General features: G+C 45.8%; 1 protein-coding gene across 8 annotated transcripts in view; it reads right to left on the bottom strand.

Annotated features, from left to right (window-relative positions):
* The window catches only part of TMEM131L (transmembrane 131 like), a 169,256-nt gene extending 153,395 nt beyond the window's left edge, over positions 1-15,861 (bottom strand). For 6 of the 8 annotated variants that reach the window (XM_057546826.1, XM_057546829.1, XM_057546830.1 and 3 more), the window contains exons 1-3: positions 15,681-15,861; positions 14,937-15,007; positions 5,949-5,992 (exon numbers count right to left, since the gene is read on the bottom strand). In XM_057546826.1, coding sequence (XP_057402809.1) covers positions 5,949-5,992; positions 14,937-15,007; positions 15,681-15,804 — 239 coding nt within the window. In that variant the 5' untranslated portion in view covers positions 15,805-15,861. Of the gene's footprint in view, positions 1-5,948; positions 5,993-14,547; positions 14,566-14,936; positions 15,008-15,099; positions 15,339-15,680 lie in introns of those variants that run through there. The other 2 variants (XM_007189434.2, XM_057546831.1) reach the window with 2 other exon arrangements.
* Positions 15,862-16,280: the final 419 nt, after the last annotated feature.

The raw sequence follows: 16,280 nt of genomic DNA, 5'->3' as shown, positions 1-16,280 counted from the left end.
GAATGACGGGCATGGATGCACATGCTTTAGATACATCACTTGGGTAGGAACCTGGAGAGCAGACTGGGGTAGCTGTAAAACCAAGGCAGGAGACCATGTGAAGAAGATGCAGCCAGACCTGGTGCCCCGCTGGGGACGAGGCGTATGAGAGGAGGCGACAGGCGTCCTGATTTCTGACTTATGCAAATGAATGCACGGGGCACCGGCCAGCAGAGGGGCGGGGCTATGCCAGGGGAGCAGCCGAAGGGGAGGTCGGAGAGGGCCATGGGGGAGGCCGGGAACCTGAGGGGACTGAGCCCAGGAGCTCAGGTCAGGACACACTGACGGGGCGGCACCGGAAAGCAGAGGAGAGCTCGCTGGGCAACTGCACAGGTGCGACCCCTGGGCAGAAGGTACCACCGAGTTCAAGTTCCTTCTCGCTCTTTAAAATCCCAAGAGAGCAGGTGCCATCACCCAGGGAAACGACAGGTGGGAAGAGAGGAGCGCCCAGGACGGAGCCCTGGGGAGGCAAGTTCAGGTTAAAAATGCCTGATCCTATCAACACGTAAGGAACTTCAACGTTGTGCTAAAAACACAGCTTTCGATTTCTGAAGAAAAACAAAGAAAAGTGGAAAGTAGTTCCCTTCCCCATGGGGGCTCTGAGATAACTCACTGCCAGAAGGAAGCTCCCTGAAGATTAAGTCGCTTCTGTCTGCAATTACATCTTTCAGTATGTTGCTGAAAGGTTAACGAGATTTTCTTCATGTTCTGACGAAAACGGTTTCAGAACACATGTTGCTGCTGCTACCAATCAGATAAAAGTATATTAAAAGAAAAACAAAACAAAAAAAACCTTCCACAGACACCCCCTGGCTGGTCAGTATTTATGATTTTTACCTAATCATTTTAAAGGCAGAATTAATATACTATTCATACTTTGCCAACGCTTAAACTTTTCACATTCTAACAAATATACCCCAAAAAGGCCTTTTGGAGATGCGTCCAGAGAGCCAGACCAGCTTCCCAGAGAGTGTCAGTTCTAGGAAGAGCTGAAGTCAGCTTGCTCTCCTTTGCTCCCGTCACTGAATCCCCAACAGCAATCTTTCTTTCTCAGCAGAGGAACAGATTACTGCTGATATTTGAGAACACCCAGGAGAAAAATGGGGATGGAGAGGAGAGAGGGGAGAACGTTTTTCAAATACCGCTTTTCTGGCTTTCAACCAAGTACAATTACATAGCATTCACAGAAGATGAAGTCAAGATAATATAAATAAAATCTTCAATGAGGCCAATTACCCTAAAAGCTTTCCCAAACTCTGTTTGAGATCACAGGCAAGCTGCTCTAGAACCCTGCGCCCCAGAATCTACAGTGGTCCAGCCAGGACCCCGCCTTGGCCAGTATGGGGGGAAACACAGAGCCCCCTTCACTGCCCAGACTCTCTCCAGTGACAGAGGTCAGTGCCACTGACACTTTTCCTAGGACTACACTTTTCCTAGGACGTACTGAGACTCTGTTTTATGGTCAAATCTATTTCCCAAGTTAGTAGCTGTCCCTCTACAGGGGTTCTCTCAGAGACAGAGCATTCATTTTGTGGAATTCATATGTGCTGCCTGTACTGACTTCAAGTTCACCTTAATATCATTAAGGTTAGTGCAGCAGGGTAGTAATTAAAATGAAAATCACAAAAATGTTTGAAAAATGTGTAAGAAGATACTAATGACTTCATAAATAAGGTTAAGAATAAATGGCATTTAGGGCAAACCTAGTATTGGCCTATAACCCAAAGTATAAAATAAATATCCATGACATAAATAAATAACTGAATAAACCAATAAATGAGAGAGAAGAGACAAATCTTCCATACAGAGGAATTCTAAATAATTTATGGAGGTAGAGCTTATTCCACTTAATGACTTCCCTCCAAAGAGTGTAGTATGGAAAAAGGTAAGAAAAGAAGAACTTTAGTGGAGAGAGCTAACAAACAGTACCTCAGCCAGGTGGTCAAGGTCAGCATCAAAGTGTTAAGTCACGCTGACAGTCGATACCCTTGATATATGAGGAGAATGGCAACTTATAACTGCGGTCTTCCTCCCCCAAACCCATAACCTCAACCTAACCATGAGGAAAAACCTCAGACAACCCCAAATTGAAGGATGAACTCCTCAAAATTGCCACGGTTTCGAAAACAAGGGAAGTCTGACAAACTGTCACAACCAAGAGGGTCCTGAGACATGACAACTAAATGTGGTCTCCTGGATAGGATCGTGGGACAGAGAACATTAGGGAAAAACCAGGGAAATCCGAATAAAGTGTGGAGTTTAGTTCACCGTAATGTACACATGTTGGTTTCCTAGTTGTGACCAATGTACCATAGTAACATAAGGCATTAACACTGGGATAAACTGTGTGAAGGGTAAATGGGAATTCTCTGTACCATCTTTACAGCTTTTCTGTAAATCTAAATCTATGCTAAAGCAAAAGGCCTAATTTAAAAGTAGCAAGAGATTCTATGAGCTTTGAAGGTATTAAAATCTTCATTTTTTAAAAATCCCAACTGCACAGTAGAAGGTAAACGAACAGTAAGTACTTAGGTGACTGACTGACCCATCACAGGACATTAGACTCAGAGAGAATTCATTCATTAGACTCAGAGAGAACACCAGAAGCTACATTTTCAGAAAATGGACACAAAGAAGGTTTTCTGGTTGCAGCATCCAATCTTCATCATCATCTTGCCTTTACACAAAAGGCAAAAAACCTCAACAACGACAACAAAAAAAACCCCAAGAGGCTTGGAAGTCCAGCTAAAAGGAAAGCGACTAGGGATAAAATAACAGCAAAACACTGGAATATTTGATATTGAGAAGATTAAAACATATAAATCAGGGTGGACCAAACTGTGAGTTTTGAAATCAATTCAGTAGTGGCAACCAGCATTTTTTTAACAAAAGAAAATGAAATAGAAAATTTCCGTGGTTGTGAAGGCTACACAACAATGTGAATGTACTTAATGCCACAGAACTGCACACTTAAAAGTGGCTAAAATGGTAAATGTTATGTATATTTTGCCACCATTTTAAAAAAATGAAACAGAAAATACAGTACACCACAGGCAGCAAAGGTAAGCGCTATTTTATAAATAAATAAATAAACACACACGTACATATTCATACATCCACATACATTGCCTGTGGGTAATAAGAAATCATGATATAAAATGTGACTTTCATCTGAGTCACTGTCCAAAAGTTTGAAAGCCACTGACTCAATTCCCCCTCACCTCTACACCCTCACTCTGGTCGTCTGTGTCAAAAGAGCACGAAGGGGACTTCCCTGCTGGTGCAGTGGATAAGACTCCGTGCTCCCAATGCAGGGGGCCCAGGTTCGATTCCTGGTCAGGGAACTAGATCCCGCATGCATGCTGCAACTAAGGAGCCCACGAGCCACAACTAAGACCCGGTGCAACAAATAAATAATATTTTAAAAAAAAAAGAGCGTGAAGGATAAAATTTACTTCACACCTTTAAGTGTGACAGGAAATGCGTGAAAAGAAACTAGTTCTAATTAATAAGAAAGAAGAGAAGGACACCTCTGAAAGAGGAAAACCAATGCAAAGGCACACAGGACAATGCCCCTGGCGATGCAGCCCGGCCTTCCTAGCGCCACACTCACCTCAACTGCCTACCTGCCTCTTCCCGGGACAGGATGTGTCCCATCAAGTCTGAGATTCCTAGAACAACCAAGGAGAGCTCCTGACCGCCCTCTCGCTAGACCTTTCCCATCACCGTCATCATCACCCCAGATGCTCCAGCCAAATCCGAGCAGCCCTCCATGGTTCCTCTTTCTCTCACTCTCCACAACTGAGTCAAACCTAATTCATCTCAGAACTTTCCACGTGCCTCTGTCCGCACCACCTTCAACAGGAACCAGCGTCAGCATTCCTCAGCTCTTCTTGCTCCCAGACACTCAGATAGGATTGTGACAAACTTTGAACTCTGCCCCGTATATTTAAGTAATCCCAACATTTAAAATGCTGTACTACTGAATCACTTTGCTGTACAGCAGAAATTAACACACTGTAAGTCAACTATACTTCAATTTAAAAAATAAATTAAAAAAACATACATATAAGTCAAGGAGAAAAAAAATTTGTTATGTTATACTATGAATTTGAATGTTTGCAAAGAATGCAATTTCTGGCCTATTATAAATATTGGAATTTTTAATAAAACTCACTTTTTAAAATATATTCAAAGCAATCTAAATACTGTATAACAATATCCATCATTATTCATTTTTAAAAATATACAGATAGGCTTTCCTATATTGCTGGATATTCCCTCAAAGAATTTTAACCTAATATAGCTTTATGTTCAAAGCCTTTTTCAACAAAACTATGGGTATAAATTGAGATTTGGGGGTTTTTTAAATATCCTGTGACCACAGGGTCTAAGTGTCAAATTTTTTTCTTCTGAATTATCATAATTTTTATTAGCACACAACTGATCTAACAAATTTTACAAATTTTGATAGGTACTTAAACATAAGAGTTCAAATTTTATTGAAAATGCATCCTTTAATGAAATTTATGGAACTTTTTTCCCCCTAATTGGTTTATATGACTATTACTGCTAGAATGAGACAGGGTTAATTAGCATCAATTTAATCTTATTTTTCTTGTCCCTTTTTTTTTTAATGTAAATGCTGAAAAAGCTTGTTCACATAAATAGATGTGAATGGAAGGAGCTTTGTTACAGCACTGACCCTATACGCTCTACACTCCCTCAGCATTTTATCCACAAATCACTTTTTGATGGTCTAACAACTGACAATTTGATTGGATTCTCCTTCAACATTATAGAGAGTAAAGATTTGAAAACCACCAAAGTTACTAATGAATTCGTCATCCAGAATTAAATCACTTTCTCTTAACCAATACCAATACTTCAAATTGTCCCTTTGCCCAAGATGAAGCACAAAGCAGGATCGGGGCCCGGAAAGAGGTCTGCCTTTGTTTGGCAAAGAGGAGAAATGAGACTGCGAAAGAAGAGATGGAAAAGGAGAACTTGCGAGCTCAGACAGATCAGTTTTAGGAGAATATATGGATGTTGAGGATCTAGAAGCTGATTCTCTGAAAGTTATCCCCACGCCCACGTACCGCTTAGAGTCTTCAGGTACCTCCAAGGGACCAGATATCCCAGTCTGACAACAACTAACCAAGAGTGCCCCATGACCAAAGCATTCCCTTAAAAAATGTAATTTACATCTTTTGATTTGCTGGCCCCTGCTTAAAATCTTTTAACAACTCATCCCACACTTAAAGAAATTAAAAACGAACCTCCTCACTATGGCCTCTAAGGTCCTACCTCATCTCACTATCCTACGAAACCACACTGGCCTTCTCCACGTCCCTGGATTGCCACCAGTGCTTCCCACCACAGGCCCCTTGCACCTGCCATTACCTCTGCTTGCCGCCTGGCTGCTCCCACACAGCCTCCAGACTTGAGCTCAAACGTCACCTCCAACCACCTAAGCATGCTATCCATCTCATTATTTTCTACCACAGCAACTGAATTCTTGATAGCTCCTATTGTAAGCATAACTATTTTGTTTTGTTTACAGTAATGTCTGACTTCCCTACTACACGCAAACAGGTCTTGTTCAGTGTTTTACGTCCAGCACCCAGCACACTGCCTGATGCTCAACAGATGTCTGTAAACAGGATGGTGTGTGCACGCCATGGGAAAGTGAAGTTAGTGGGGGCGTGTTTTCACAGCTTTCTGTGCAACCTTATTTTAAAACAAAGCCATTTTCATTATTAGAGAGTATAGATACCCCAAATGCCAAAGAGAAAGGTAAATCACAGATAATGTTAAATACATGAACACAGACATATCCCAAGACTTCAGACAGCATCCAAAGTGGGCAGAGAAACTTAGCATGGATTTGCTCCCATTTTTTTCCTTACCTCTGTTCTTGAGACTGCTCCTCCATATCTTCTTCAGAATCACCCTATTGAGAAAGAACACGCTTTAACAGTTGTTTCAAAGAAACACAAAATTTCCCAAAAAACAAAAACAGTTCTTCAAATCCCACAGGGGTGATGAACTTGTCTATAACAGTGTCCGGCACACAGCAGGCACTCAATAAATACTTACTGAAAAAAAGAATGACGCTAGGGGGCTTCCCTGGTGGCGCAGTGGTTGAGAATCTGCTTGCCAATGCAGGGCACACGGGTTCGAGCCCTGGTCTGGGAAGATCCCACATGCCGCGGAGCAAATGGGCCCGTGAGCCACAATTACTGAGCCTGCACGTCTGGAGCCTGTGCTCCGCAACAAGAGGGGCCGCGATGGTGAGAGGCCCGCGCACCGCGATGAAGAGTGGCCCCCGCTTGCCACAACTGGAGAAAGTCCTCGCACAGAAACGAAGATCCAACACAGCCATAAATAAATTAATTAATTAATTAATTTTAAAAAAAAAATTAAAAAAAAAAAAAAAAGAATGACGCTAGAATGGCACCACTGAAAGCCAGAAACTCCCAAGTGATCCCTTAGATGTTCACGGTAAGTAAACATTCTACCTGTTCAAAATCACCACCAAAACACAGTCTCAAAATTGGTTTGACATCACTCCTCTCTCCAAGAGCCTTTTTTTGGTGTTTAAGTTTAATCGCACAGGGTAAAATTTAACGATAATTAAAATCCCCAAACATAAAGAATCCCCTAAATGAGCACCTGATAGATTTTGACTTATAAGTGGCATAAATATCTCACTCAAATGCGCTTCCAAAATCTTCTCTGAGACCTACCATGCCATACTGTGACCAGAAGTCACATACCAGGTGGGTAAAAAGAGAAGGTGCTTGCAACAGAAGCAAAAGGGCAGATCCAATTAAACGCCGCCTCGGCACTCGCCCGGCACCCGTGCTCGTGGCATGGCTCTGTCCTCTCCCGAAGCTGCGCCGCTGGCTGCGGAAACACCCACCCTTCCTGCGCCTCCAGCTCCCCCAGCCCGAGGCTCTCCTGGTCGCCCTGCCCCCCATCCTCCTGGGCCCAGACCCCGCTTCACTAACGCCCTCTGACTGTTAACCCACTCTTGGAGCCACAGGGCCCCAATCCCTATCTGCAGCCCCAGCTTCTCACTCTATCACACATGGAGATAAACACCAACCTTCCCACAGGAGCCAAGGCTCGGGCAGGTTAGGTCAGACCCCGCAGTACGTGCAGGACCACTTAACCCACAGCTGCGGCCCAAACGCCAAACACCTCCAGGCTCTACGCACTGTCTCCCCAGAAACAACGACACCAGACTTCTCAACGCCAGGGGTCCCTGACAAGGGCCTCCTTGTGTCGAAGAGGCCGTCACACTCCCTGCCCCTGGGCAAACCTGAGAGTTGTCCTACACTGCTCTCCTGCCGTCACCTCCGAACATGAAGATCTATCCACTCATCAGAAATACAGCTTAGACCTGTCCTTCTCCATCCCTCCTGCCGGCAAATCGGCCCAAGCCATCAGCACCCCAGGCCTGCACTACCACTGCTGACGGGCTTTTCACTCTGTTTAAGACTGCTGCCTTTCCAGGAGGTGGAGAAAAGGGAGCCTTCATCCACTGCTGGCAGGAATGTAAACTGGTGCAGCCACGGTGGAAAACAGTATAGAGGTTTCTCAAAAAACTAAAAATAGAGCTACCATATGACCTAGCAATTCCACTCCTGGGTATATATCGGAAAAAAAAAACCAAGAACACTAAATCGAAAAGATACATGCACCCCAATGGTCACAGCAGCACTATTCCCAATAGCCAAGATATGGACGCAGCCCAAGTGCCCATCAACAGATGAACGGATAAAGAAGATGTGATACACATACATACACACACACACACACACACACACACACACACACACTGGAATACTACTCAGCCATAAAAAGAATGAAATTTTGCCATTTGCAGCAACATGGACAGACCTGGAGGGTATTATACTTAATGAAATAAATCAGAGAAACACAAATACTATATTATATCACTTACATGGGGAATCTAAAAAAATACACCAAGCTAGTGAATGAAACAAAAAAGAAACAGACTTACCGATACAGAGAACAAACTAGTAGTCACCAGGGGGAGAGGCAAGATAGGGGTAGGGGACTAAGAGACACAAACTACTGTGTATAAAATAAATAAACTACAAGGATATATTGCACAGTACAGGGAATATAGCCAATATTTTATAATAACTATAAATGGAGGATAACCTTTAAAAATTGTGAATCACTATGTTGTACACCCAAAATTTATCTAATATTGTACATCAATTACACCCCAATTAAAAAAAAATTTTTTTAAAGATTGCTGCCTTCAACCCGGCCTGTGTGCCACTGTGAGACCAATCTTTTTCAACATCAGTCGTTACTTAGGGACCCAGCAGTCAAGGTCACCATGTTAATCTCTGCTCAAGAGGCAACCTCCAAGCTCCTGAACCTGGAATTGAGCAACCGTCACTTGACCTTGACACACCCATCCCAATCTCTACAGCCACACTTCAGCAGGGCTCTGGCTCCCATTCAAAGCATAAAACACACCTCCCCTGTGAGGCTCTGGGCTAATGCAGGTCTCTAAGCGGCCCCTCCCTCCCCAAAGCCTTAACAGACCCTCCAATACACACTGCTCCTCTCTCCCTCCTCTCCGTTCCTACATTTCAGCACTTGGATCCAGCTTTATCTACCCAACAACACCGAGCTCTCAAAGGGCGGGGACCAAACCCCGTAATTTCTCCCCACTCCCTCTTGGCAGTGCCTCGGGACCTTGCTAGCTATTCTAATTCTCTCACAGCTTTCAGAGGCTGGCTCAAATACCAAATACAGGCCTCCTCAAAGAGACCTACCTTGACCTCTTGAATTAAAACTGCAACTCCCATCACCCAAATCTTCCTCCAATCTGCCACCATATAGCATTGATGCCCTTCTAACAAACTGCATAACTTATAATTTATTCTATTTCTTACTTATTATCTATATGCCTCCATTAACTGCCAGCTCCACAAGGGCAGTGATTTTCTTTTTTTGTTCCCCATGACATCCCCAGTACCTAAAACAGTGCTCAGCCCACAGCACATGCTCCATAAATGTCTGCAGGGCTAAGCACAGTCTAGGTGTTTCTTAAATACTAGTGGGTATCGCCCCACACCTGTGAGATGGCTATCATCAAAAAGACAAAAGATAACAAAGGTCGGTGAGGATGTGTAGAAAAGGCAGCCCTCATGCACTGCTGGTGGGATTGTAATCTGGTGCAGCCACTATAGCAAACAGTACAGAGGTTCCTCAAAAAGTTAAAAATAGAACTACCATATGACCCAGCAATTCCACCTCTGGGTATTTATCCAAAGAAACCTGAAACACTAACTTGAAAAGATATATATACACCTATGTTCACTGCAACATTATTTATAATAGCCAACACACAGAAGCAACCTAAGTGTCCACTGATAGATGAATGGATAAAGAAGATGTGGTATGTATATACACTGGAATATTACTCAGCTATAAAAAAGAATGAAATCTTGCCATCTGTGACAACATGAATAGACTTGGAGGGCATTATGCTAAGTGAAATGAGTCACACAGAGAAAGACAAATACCATATGACCTCACTTACTTGTGGAATCTTAAACAAAAGAAAACCGAACAGAACACCAAGTTCATACATACAGAGAACAGATTGGTAGTTCCCAGAGGCAGAGGTGGGGAGTGGGCAAAATGGATGAAGAGTGTCAGAATGTACCAACTTCCATTTATAAAATAAATAAGGCATGGGGGATGTAATACACAGCATAGTGACTACAGTTAATAATAGTGTACTGCATTATTTGAAATTTGCTAAGAGTAGATCTTTTTTTTTTTTTTTGAGAGTACATCTTAAAAGTTCTCATCACAAGAAAACAAAATTTTTGTAACTATGTATGGTAATGGATCTTAACTAGACTTACTGTGGTGATTATTTTGCAAAGCTCCAAATATAGAATTATTATGCTGTGCACCTGAAATTAATATAACACTATATGTGAGTAATAGCTCAATAAAAATTTTTCCAATAAAAAAATTTTAAATACCAGTAGATATAACTATTTTTAAAACTTCATTTGGACTTCTCTGGTGGCGCAGTGGTTAAGAATCCCCCTGCCAATGCAGGGGACACGGGTTCGAGCCCTGGTCCGGGAAGACCCCTCATGACGCAGAGCAACTAAACCCATGTTCCACAACTACTGAAGCCCGTGCGCCTAGAGCCCATGCTCTGCAACAAGAGAAGCCACCGCAATGAGAAGCCCGTGCACTGCAATGAACAGTAGCCCCCTCTTGCCGCAACTAGAGAAAGCCCACACACAGCAACAAAGACCCAGTGCAGCCAAAAATAAATTAATTAATTAATTGAAAACAAAAATTTCATTAAGCAAACTTTCCTAATTCAAAACACAACATGAAATTACTTCTCTCAGACACAGGCACCTTATCACCTCCATACTACCTTCCTGGTCAGACTGTGCTAAAACTCGTACAGTAGCAAAGTGCCCAAAAGCTTGGGCTCTGGAGCTAAACACCTCCTGGGTTCAAATCCCACCACTGCTGTGCATGTTCTTATCGCGTTGGGCAAGTTACTTACCCTCTGTGTGCCTCAATTTCCTCATCTGAAACCAGCTCACAATACTTCATAGCTTTTAGGATCTTAATATGAATTAAGACTCATAGAGGGCTAAACAATGCTAGGAGTATTCAACCCATGTTGGTTATTCTTTTTCTATGTTAATAGTGGAATTTGATTCAACCAAAAAGAAATTTCTATGACAAAAAGACTTCCAAATGCTAGTCAATGCTTCCCAGCCTGGGGCGAGAGACTATTACCTCACACAGTACCTGAGATATTCATTGTGCCACTTCCTGTTTCACTTTCTACCAATTTCTGATATCTACACGCTCAGGCTTAAGTAGGCAAAATAAACAAGATGCGGGATTTTTCAAGGCAGAAACGTTCTTATTCATCACTGTACCACAGGGGCCTATCTGGGCCAGGCCCGGGCCAGCTGTTTGCTCGATGGACTAACAAGGCCAGGATCGCACAGCCTCCCCATCCCATCCCAGACCAACATGCTTCTGCATCAGGAAACAGCTCCTACTCAGCACCGATGTCCACGTCCCAAAACCCAACCACGGCCCTTAGGAGTGAGGCTTCTCACCCCAGTGAAGTCTGAATGGACTAAATGAACAAACTGTAGATTGCCCTTCTTGCTCCTAGAACTGATACAGAAATGTGATTATTAAACAGTAATAGGAACTCAACGCCTAAGGCATTCCACCTGCCATCTTCAGGAGTGGCTAACTTCATGAATAGGGGAACTGGACAAGACACTGAGCACTGCCTCTCCTCCACCAGGAATAACCCCTGAAGGCCTACCGCACGCACAACATCGTGGCCACAACGGGGCACCCGAGCGTAGACACCCAAACCCTCTTAAGGGGAGCCAGTTAGGGCAACAAGGCACACAAGACAAAGGAAAAAACCCAGACACTCGAGAAACTCAAAGGGGAGGAGAAATGGAGACAGTGCCACGGCCAAGCTAGGGGTCAGAAAGGACTGATCTTGGACAAACGGCAGGGCAATAGCATTTGTGCTTTCATTCAACAGATCCATGTTGGGCCTGCATGGTCAAGGGGCAGGTGAGTGTCCCAGAGGACTGAGCGGAGCTGCAGACAAGGTCACACTGCAAAAGGCCCCGAGGGCCACAGTGGCTCACAGGGAGTCATGGAAGTTTCTGACCTTGAAGGCGGAGTAAGAAGGTGCACAAAGCAGTACCTTGCACACAGGCAATCACTTCTTGACAATAAAACATTTGACGAAAACATTTGTTTGGCTTCTGTAACATCACCACTCTGGAGTCAGTGTGGTGAAGCATGAATGAAGTAGAGTCAGAGAAGAAAAATCCTGTAAATCTAAGAATAAGATTACATGTTTTTTTCTTCCTTCTCATTATCACCATGGATCAAGTTTTAATGTTCTTAGACCAAAACATTTTACAACATAAAAGAGTGTATAACAAAAAGATATGAATAATGTAACTTATCTATGCAACTGCTGGGCACATGATAGTACTGAGTTATCTGCACTGGTTCAGCCCCTTGAAAGCAGGAAAGCTGTTCCATGCTCTCCAGTGACCAAATCTAGGGGTCAGATGAGATACTGCCAAAAAAACACGTAACCTGTATTAAGCGCTTACTAAATTCAAGGCACTCAATCCTCACAAAATCCTCTGAGATTGGCACCACTATTAACCCCATTTTGCAGATGAAGAAGCCAAGGATAGAGCGGTGAAAAGCGATGGGGCCCTGAGTCGAATCCTGGAAGCCCGGCCAGAGGGATTTATAAGGCTGGCAGTTTATAACAATTCAATTATTATATCTGGTTTTACTAATGATGCATTATTCAAGTTCTTGGTCACTTAAGAGACCCATTAAAAAAAGAAAAAGAAAAAGAAAGGCCCAATCTATAGAAAACATGTCCAAAATAGATAACTGTATAAATAACGAGTGCCGGCAAATGTTAGTATTCAATTTTTTAACGGCACATCTTCGGACGCTCCCGTTTCACTGATCGCTGACAAATCTTAGCTTCTGAAGCCAGCTTTTAAGTCTTCCTGAAAGGAACCCAGCTTACAAAGTAGGCAGAAAACCCTCAAACTTACATAGCAGCTATAAATATTCTCTTTTCAACAGACTCCCTGACACACATGAGGGAACTTTTTCTGAAAAAATGCAAAATACTTTGAAAAGAATTCCCTAAAAATAACTCTCTTCAGAACTCTCTGCAGTTTACACACACACACACACACACACGTGCAGTTTAGATAGATATGCAGCTTAGATAAATATAGACAGACAGACCCATATCTATCCTCACCCCCACCGAGGTACATGTAGGGTAAAACAGTCTCTAAAAAATACACATATAGATGGAGTATTTAGAAAATGATTTTGAGTATCAGTTTCACTTTCATTATAGCTTTGATTAAAAGAGCTTAGGTATAAATGCTTCTATAGTGAGTATTCCAGAGAACAGCTTCTAAAATTCTAACATTTTTTACCAAAACAAACTGTATTATACATATAAACAAAACCAGAAATTAAGATTTACATAAAATCACTCTTGAGCCTATAAATAAAATCATTCATCATATCAGGGGCTTTGACATTTCCATCTCTGAGCACAGAGACTGAGCCTTCGACTAATGCTGTAACAAATGAAAGTCTATCATTTCCTTTCCTTTCAGTCTGGGTAGGCTTCCTACACTAACCAGGAAGAGGTAGAGGGTACGACTGAGTAAAAATGCAAAAATGTATAGATATACACCAGTGCTTCTCAACCGGGGCAATTCTGCTCCCCAGGGACATCTGGCAAGGTCTGGAGACATTTTTAGCTGTCACAACTTGCAGGGAGGGAGGAGTGACTGCCACTGGCATCTAGTGGGTAGAGGCAGAGATGCTCCCAGGACAGCCCCCCACAATAAAAAATTCTCCAGCCCAAAATGTCACTAACGCCTCTGCTGAAAACTCTTGATATACACAAATATGACTATACTGCATTTGTGAAAAGTCAATATGCCAAATGTTAAGCATGGTTCTCTCAGCAGGCGTTGAGTGATTTCTATTTCGTTCTTTTCATCTTTCTGCATTTTTTTAACACTACACATCTGCCCTTTACAATCAGGGGAAAAAATCTATTTAGGAATAAACTGTTAAGAGGACAGACTATTTGCTCCCCATCCTGATGGGGCTTTTTCTCCAAGGACTGGTCTCATTCAGCCTGCTGGCCTTCAGGGAAGGTCCAGTACATTTTTCCTCTAAAAAAATCACCTCTCCACCTTGAAGCTGTTATTCATTAGCCCTGGTTAAAATGAATATTCCAAATATCTCAAAACCAGCCCTCTAAATGCTCCACATAGGAGGAAGAACACTGAAATGTAAAACTGCACAGCCTCGCCAGTGAAGTTATAGCTACACATCCTGTTTTCTAAACAGCCACAAGAGACAACATAGAATTAAGTGCTGCCACCAATGTGAGAAGTCATGAACATCTTAAAAATTACTGGCACACAAGCTGACTATTCCCTTACAATTCAAACCACTCCCCCACCCATCCAAAACATGCATTTGGGGTCACTACTGTCACTGATGAAAAACAGTCAACAATATATTTAAATGTGTACATCTGCAGTCAATGAGAAATTCTCCTAAAAGTTAAATCTTAAACACAAAGGCTTTGTAGTACTCTATCTATTGAAGCCGTAAATCTGATGATGCCAGATTCCCAACAAATCATTAGTAATGATTTTTCCACATGCAATCATTATATCACACGGGGGTGGGAGGGGGGATCCGAAACCTGAAATTCAAGTTCTTAACAAGAGGGTGTATTCTAACACAAATTAAAGGCACTTGGACAAAACTCAAGATTACAATCCTTTAAAGTCACATCTTCATCCCAAAGCTACTTAACGCCAACGGCAAGGACCACTCACTAACATTTCTGAAATCAATATTCCATCCTCCCGTGGTCCTCAGGCACACAGCACGGCTCACGGAGAGATCGGGGCACGGGTCCCTCGCCCACCCCGGACCACTGACGGCCAAGGGGCCCGCCCTTCCCCTCTGCACCGCCGCCGCCGGCCGCGGCCCTGCTGAGATGGCCTCGGCTCCCACCTCCTGAACTTGGGGACGGCGTGACTCACGCTCTGTCACATGGCGCGGGAGGAGGCCGGGCAAGCCACCGTGGCCAGGTGTTCAGGCTCAGCCCGACCGTTTATTTGCCTTGCAAAGTGGCCCGAGCGCCGGTGCTGCCGTGGGGGCCGGCGGCCTCCGGGCCTCTCCTCCCTTGCACCCCCGCAGCCGCCCTGTCACCTGGCCGTCCTCACCTGAGTGGGCAGCAGGAGTTCCCCTTCCTCCGCCTGCCACAGCTCCACCACGTTCGGCAAGGGCTCGATCGCTGCACCAACACCAAAAAACACACCGCGTTTTTAATGCACGGAAAAGAAACGCTTCCTGTTTCCCGACTGTCCCCCCGTGCACCCGCCTCACCAAAACAAGCCTCCCTTCCCTTCTAGAAGCCGAGGCCACCCGAGGAGCGAGCCGAAGATCGGAACACAATGGACTGGGTGCGAGCCGGTGGCCCCTCGGACGTGCGGGCTCGGGGGCTCTAGCGCTGGGGGGACGGAGAGGAGAAGCCACCCCGCGGGACCCTGCGCTCCGCATCCCGCAGCAGCTGGGACGGGCATGTGCGGGACGCGGCCCGGGCGGCCAGGCTAGGGGAACAAAGCTGCAGGAAGCCGGGCCGCGGCGGGGCCCCAGCGCGCGCCACACAAAGCGGGGGCTGAGCCCGGGGCGCCCGGGGCCCGCGCACAAAGGTTCCGAGGCGCGCGCGGCTAGCGGTCCGCGCCGCGGTCCCCGAGCCCCGCGACTTCCCAGCTTTCGGTTGGCAGGGGGCGGAGGGTGCCGGAGGGGACGCCGCGGTAAGCAAAGGGTACCAGCCCGGAATTGCAACCGCTTTCCTTCCTCCTTTCCCGTTCCTCCCCTCGCCCTCTTATAGCTTTCAGCAGTTCCCCCAAAAGAAAGGGGGGGCGGGGTGGAGAGGGAAGCCAGCGGAGCGGCGCCAGGCTGACCTTGTCCCTGAGCCCCTCCCGGCCGACAGCAGGGCAGGAGGACCTGGAAGACGCCCAGCAGGAGGTTCACGGCCGCGGCGGTGAGGCAGTAGCAGCCCGGCTGCGGGCGTCGGAGCCCCGCCATGCTGCTGCTCGCGCTGTTCTGCGCTGCTCGCCGCGCTCGCCTCTCGCTAGCTGGCGCCCCGGCCTCCTCGCCCCGGGCCCGCCCCCGCGCCGCCTGCCCCGCCCCGCCCCGCGCCGCGTCGCCTCCGCCCCCGCCGCCGCCGCCGCCGCCGCCGCCGCCGCAGCTGCTGCAGGCCAGCCTCGGGCGCGCCGCTAGCTCCGCGCGTGTGCGCCACAGATAGGGAGGGATGGAGCGCGGCGGGGCGCGGGGAACGTGGACAATGCGAAGGCCGCGGCCGCCGCCCCGCCCGGCTCGGAGCACATGGCTGCGGGCCCGCCCCGCGGCGCCCTGCGGCTGCCCCCCCACGAGGCTGCGGGGCCCGGGCACGTTCCGCGGGCGTGACAGGGGCGCCGAGAGCCGGCGGGAGGGGCTCCCGGGCCACTCTCTCCAAGAACTTTGGGGTGGTTTCCGCTTTGTTTGGGCACGCGGGCCACGAT

This window comes from Balaenoptera acutorostrata, chromosome 5 (genome assembly GCF_949987535.1).
Source record: "Balaenoptera acutorostrata chromosome 5, mBalAcu1.1, whole genome shotgun sequence".
Lineage (NCBI taxonomy): Eukaryota > Metazoa > Chordata > Mammalia > Artiodactyla > Balaenopteridae > Balaenoptera > Balaenoptera acutorostrata.
This window is presented reverse-complemented; position numbering and strand designations above follow the sequence as displayed.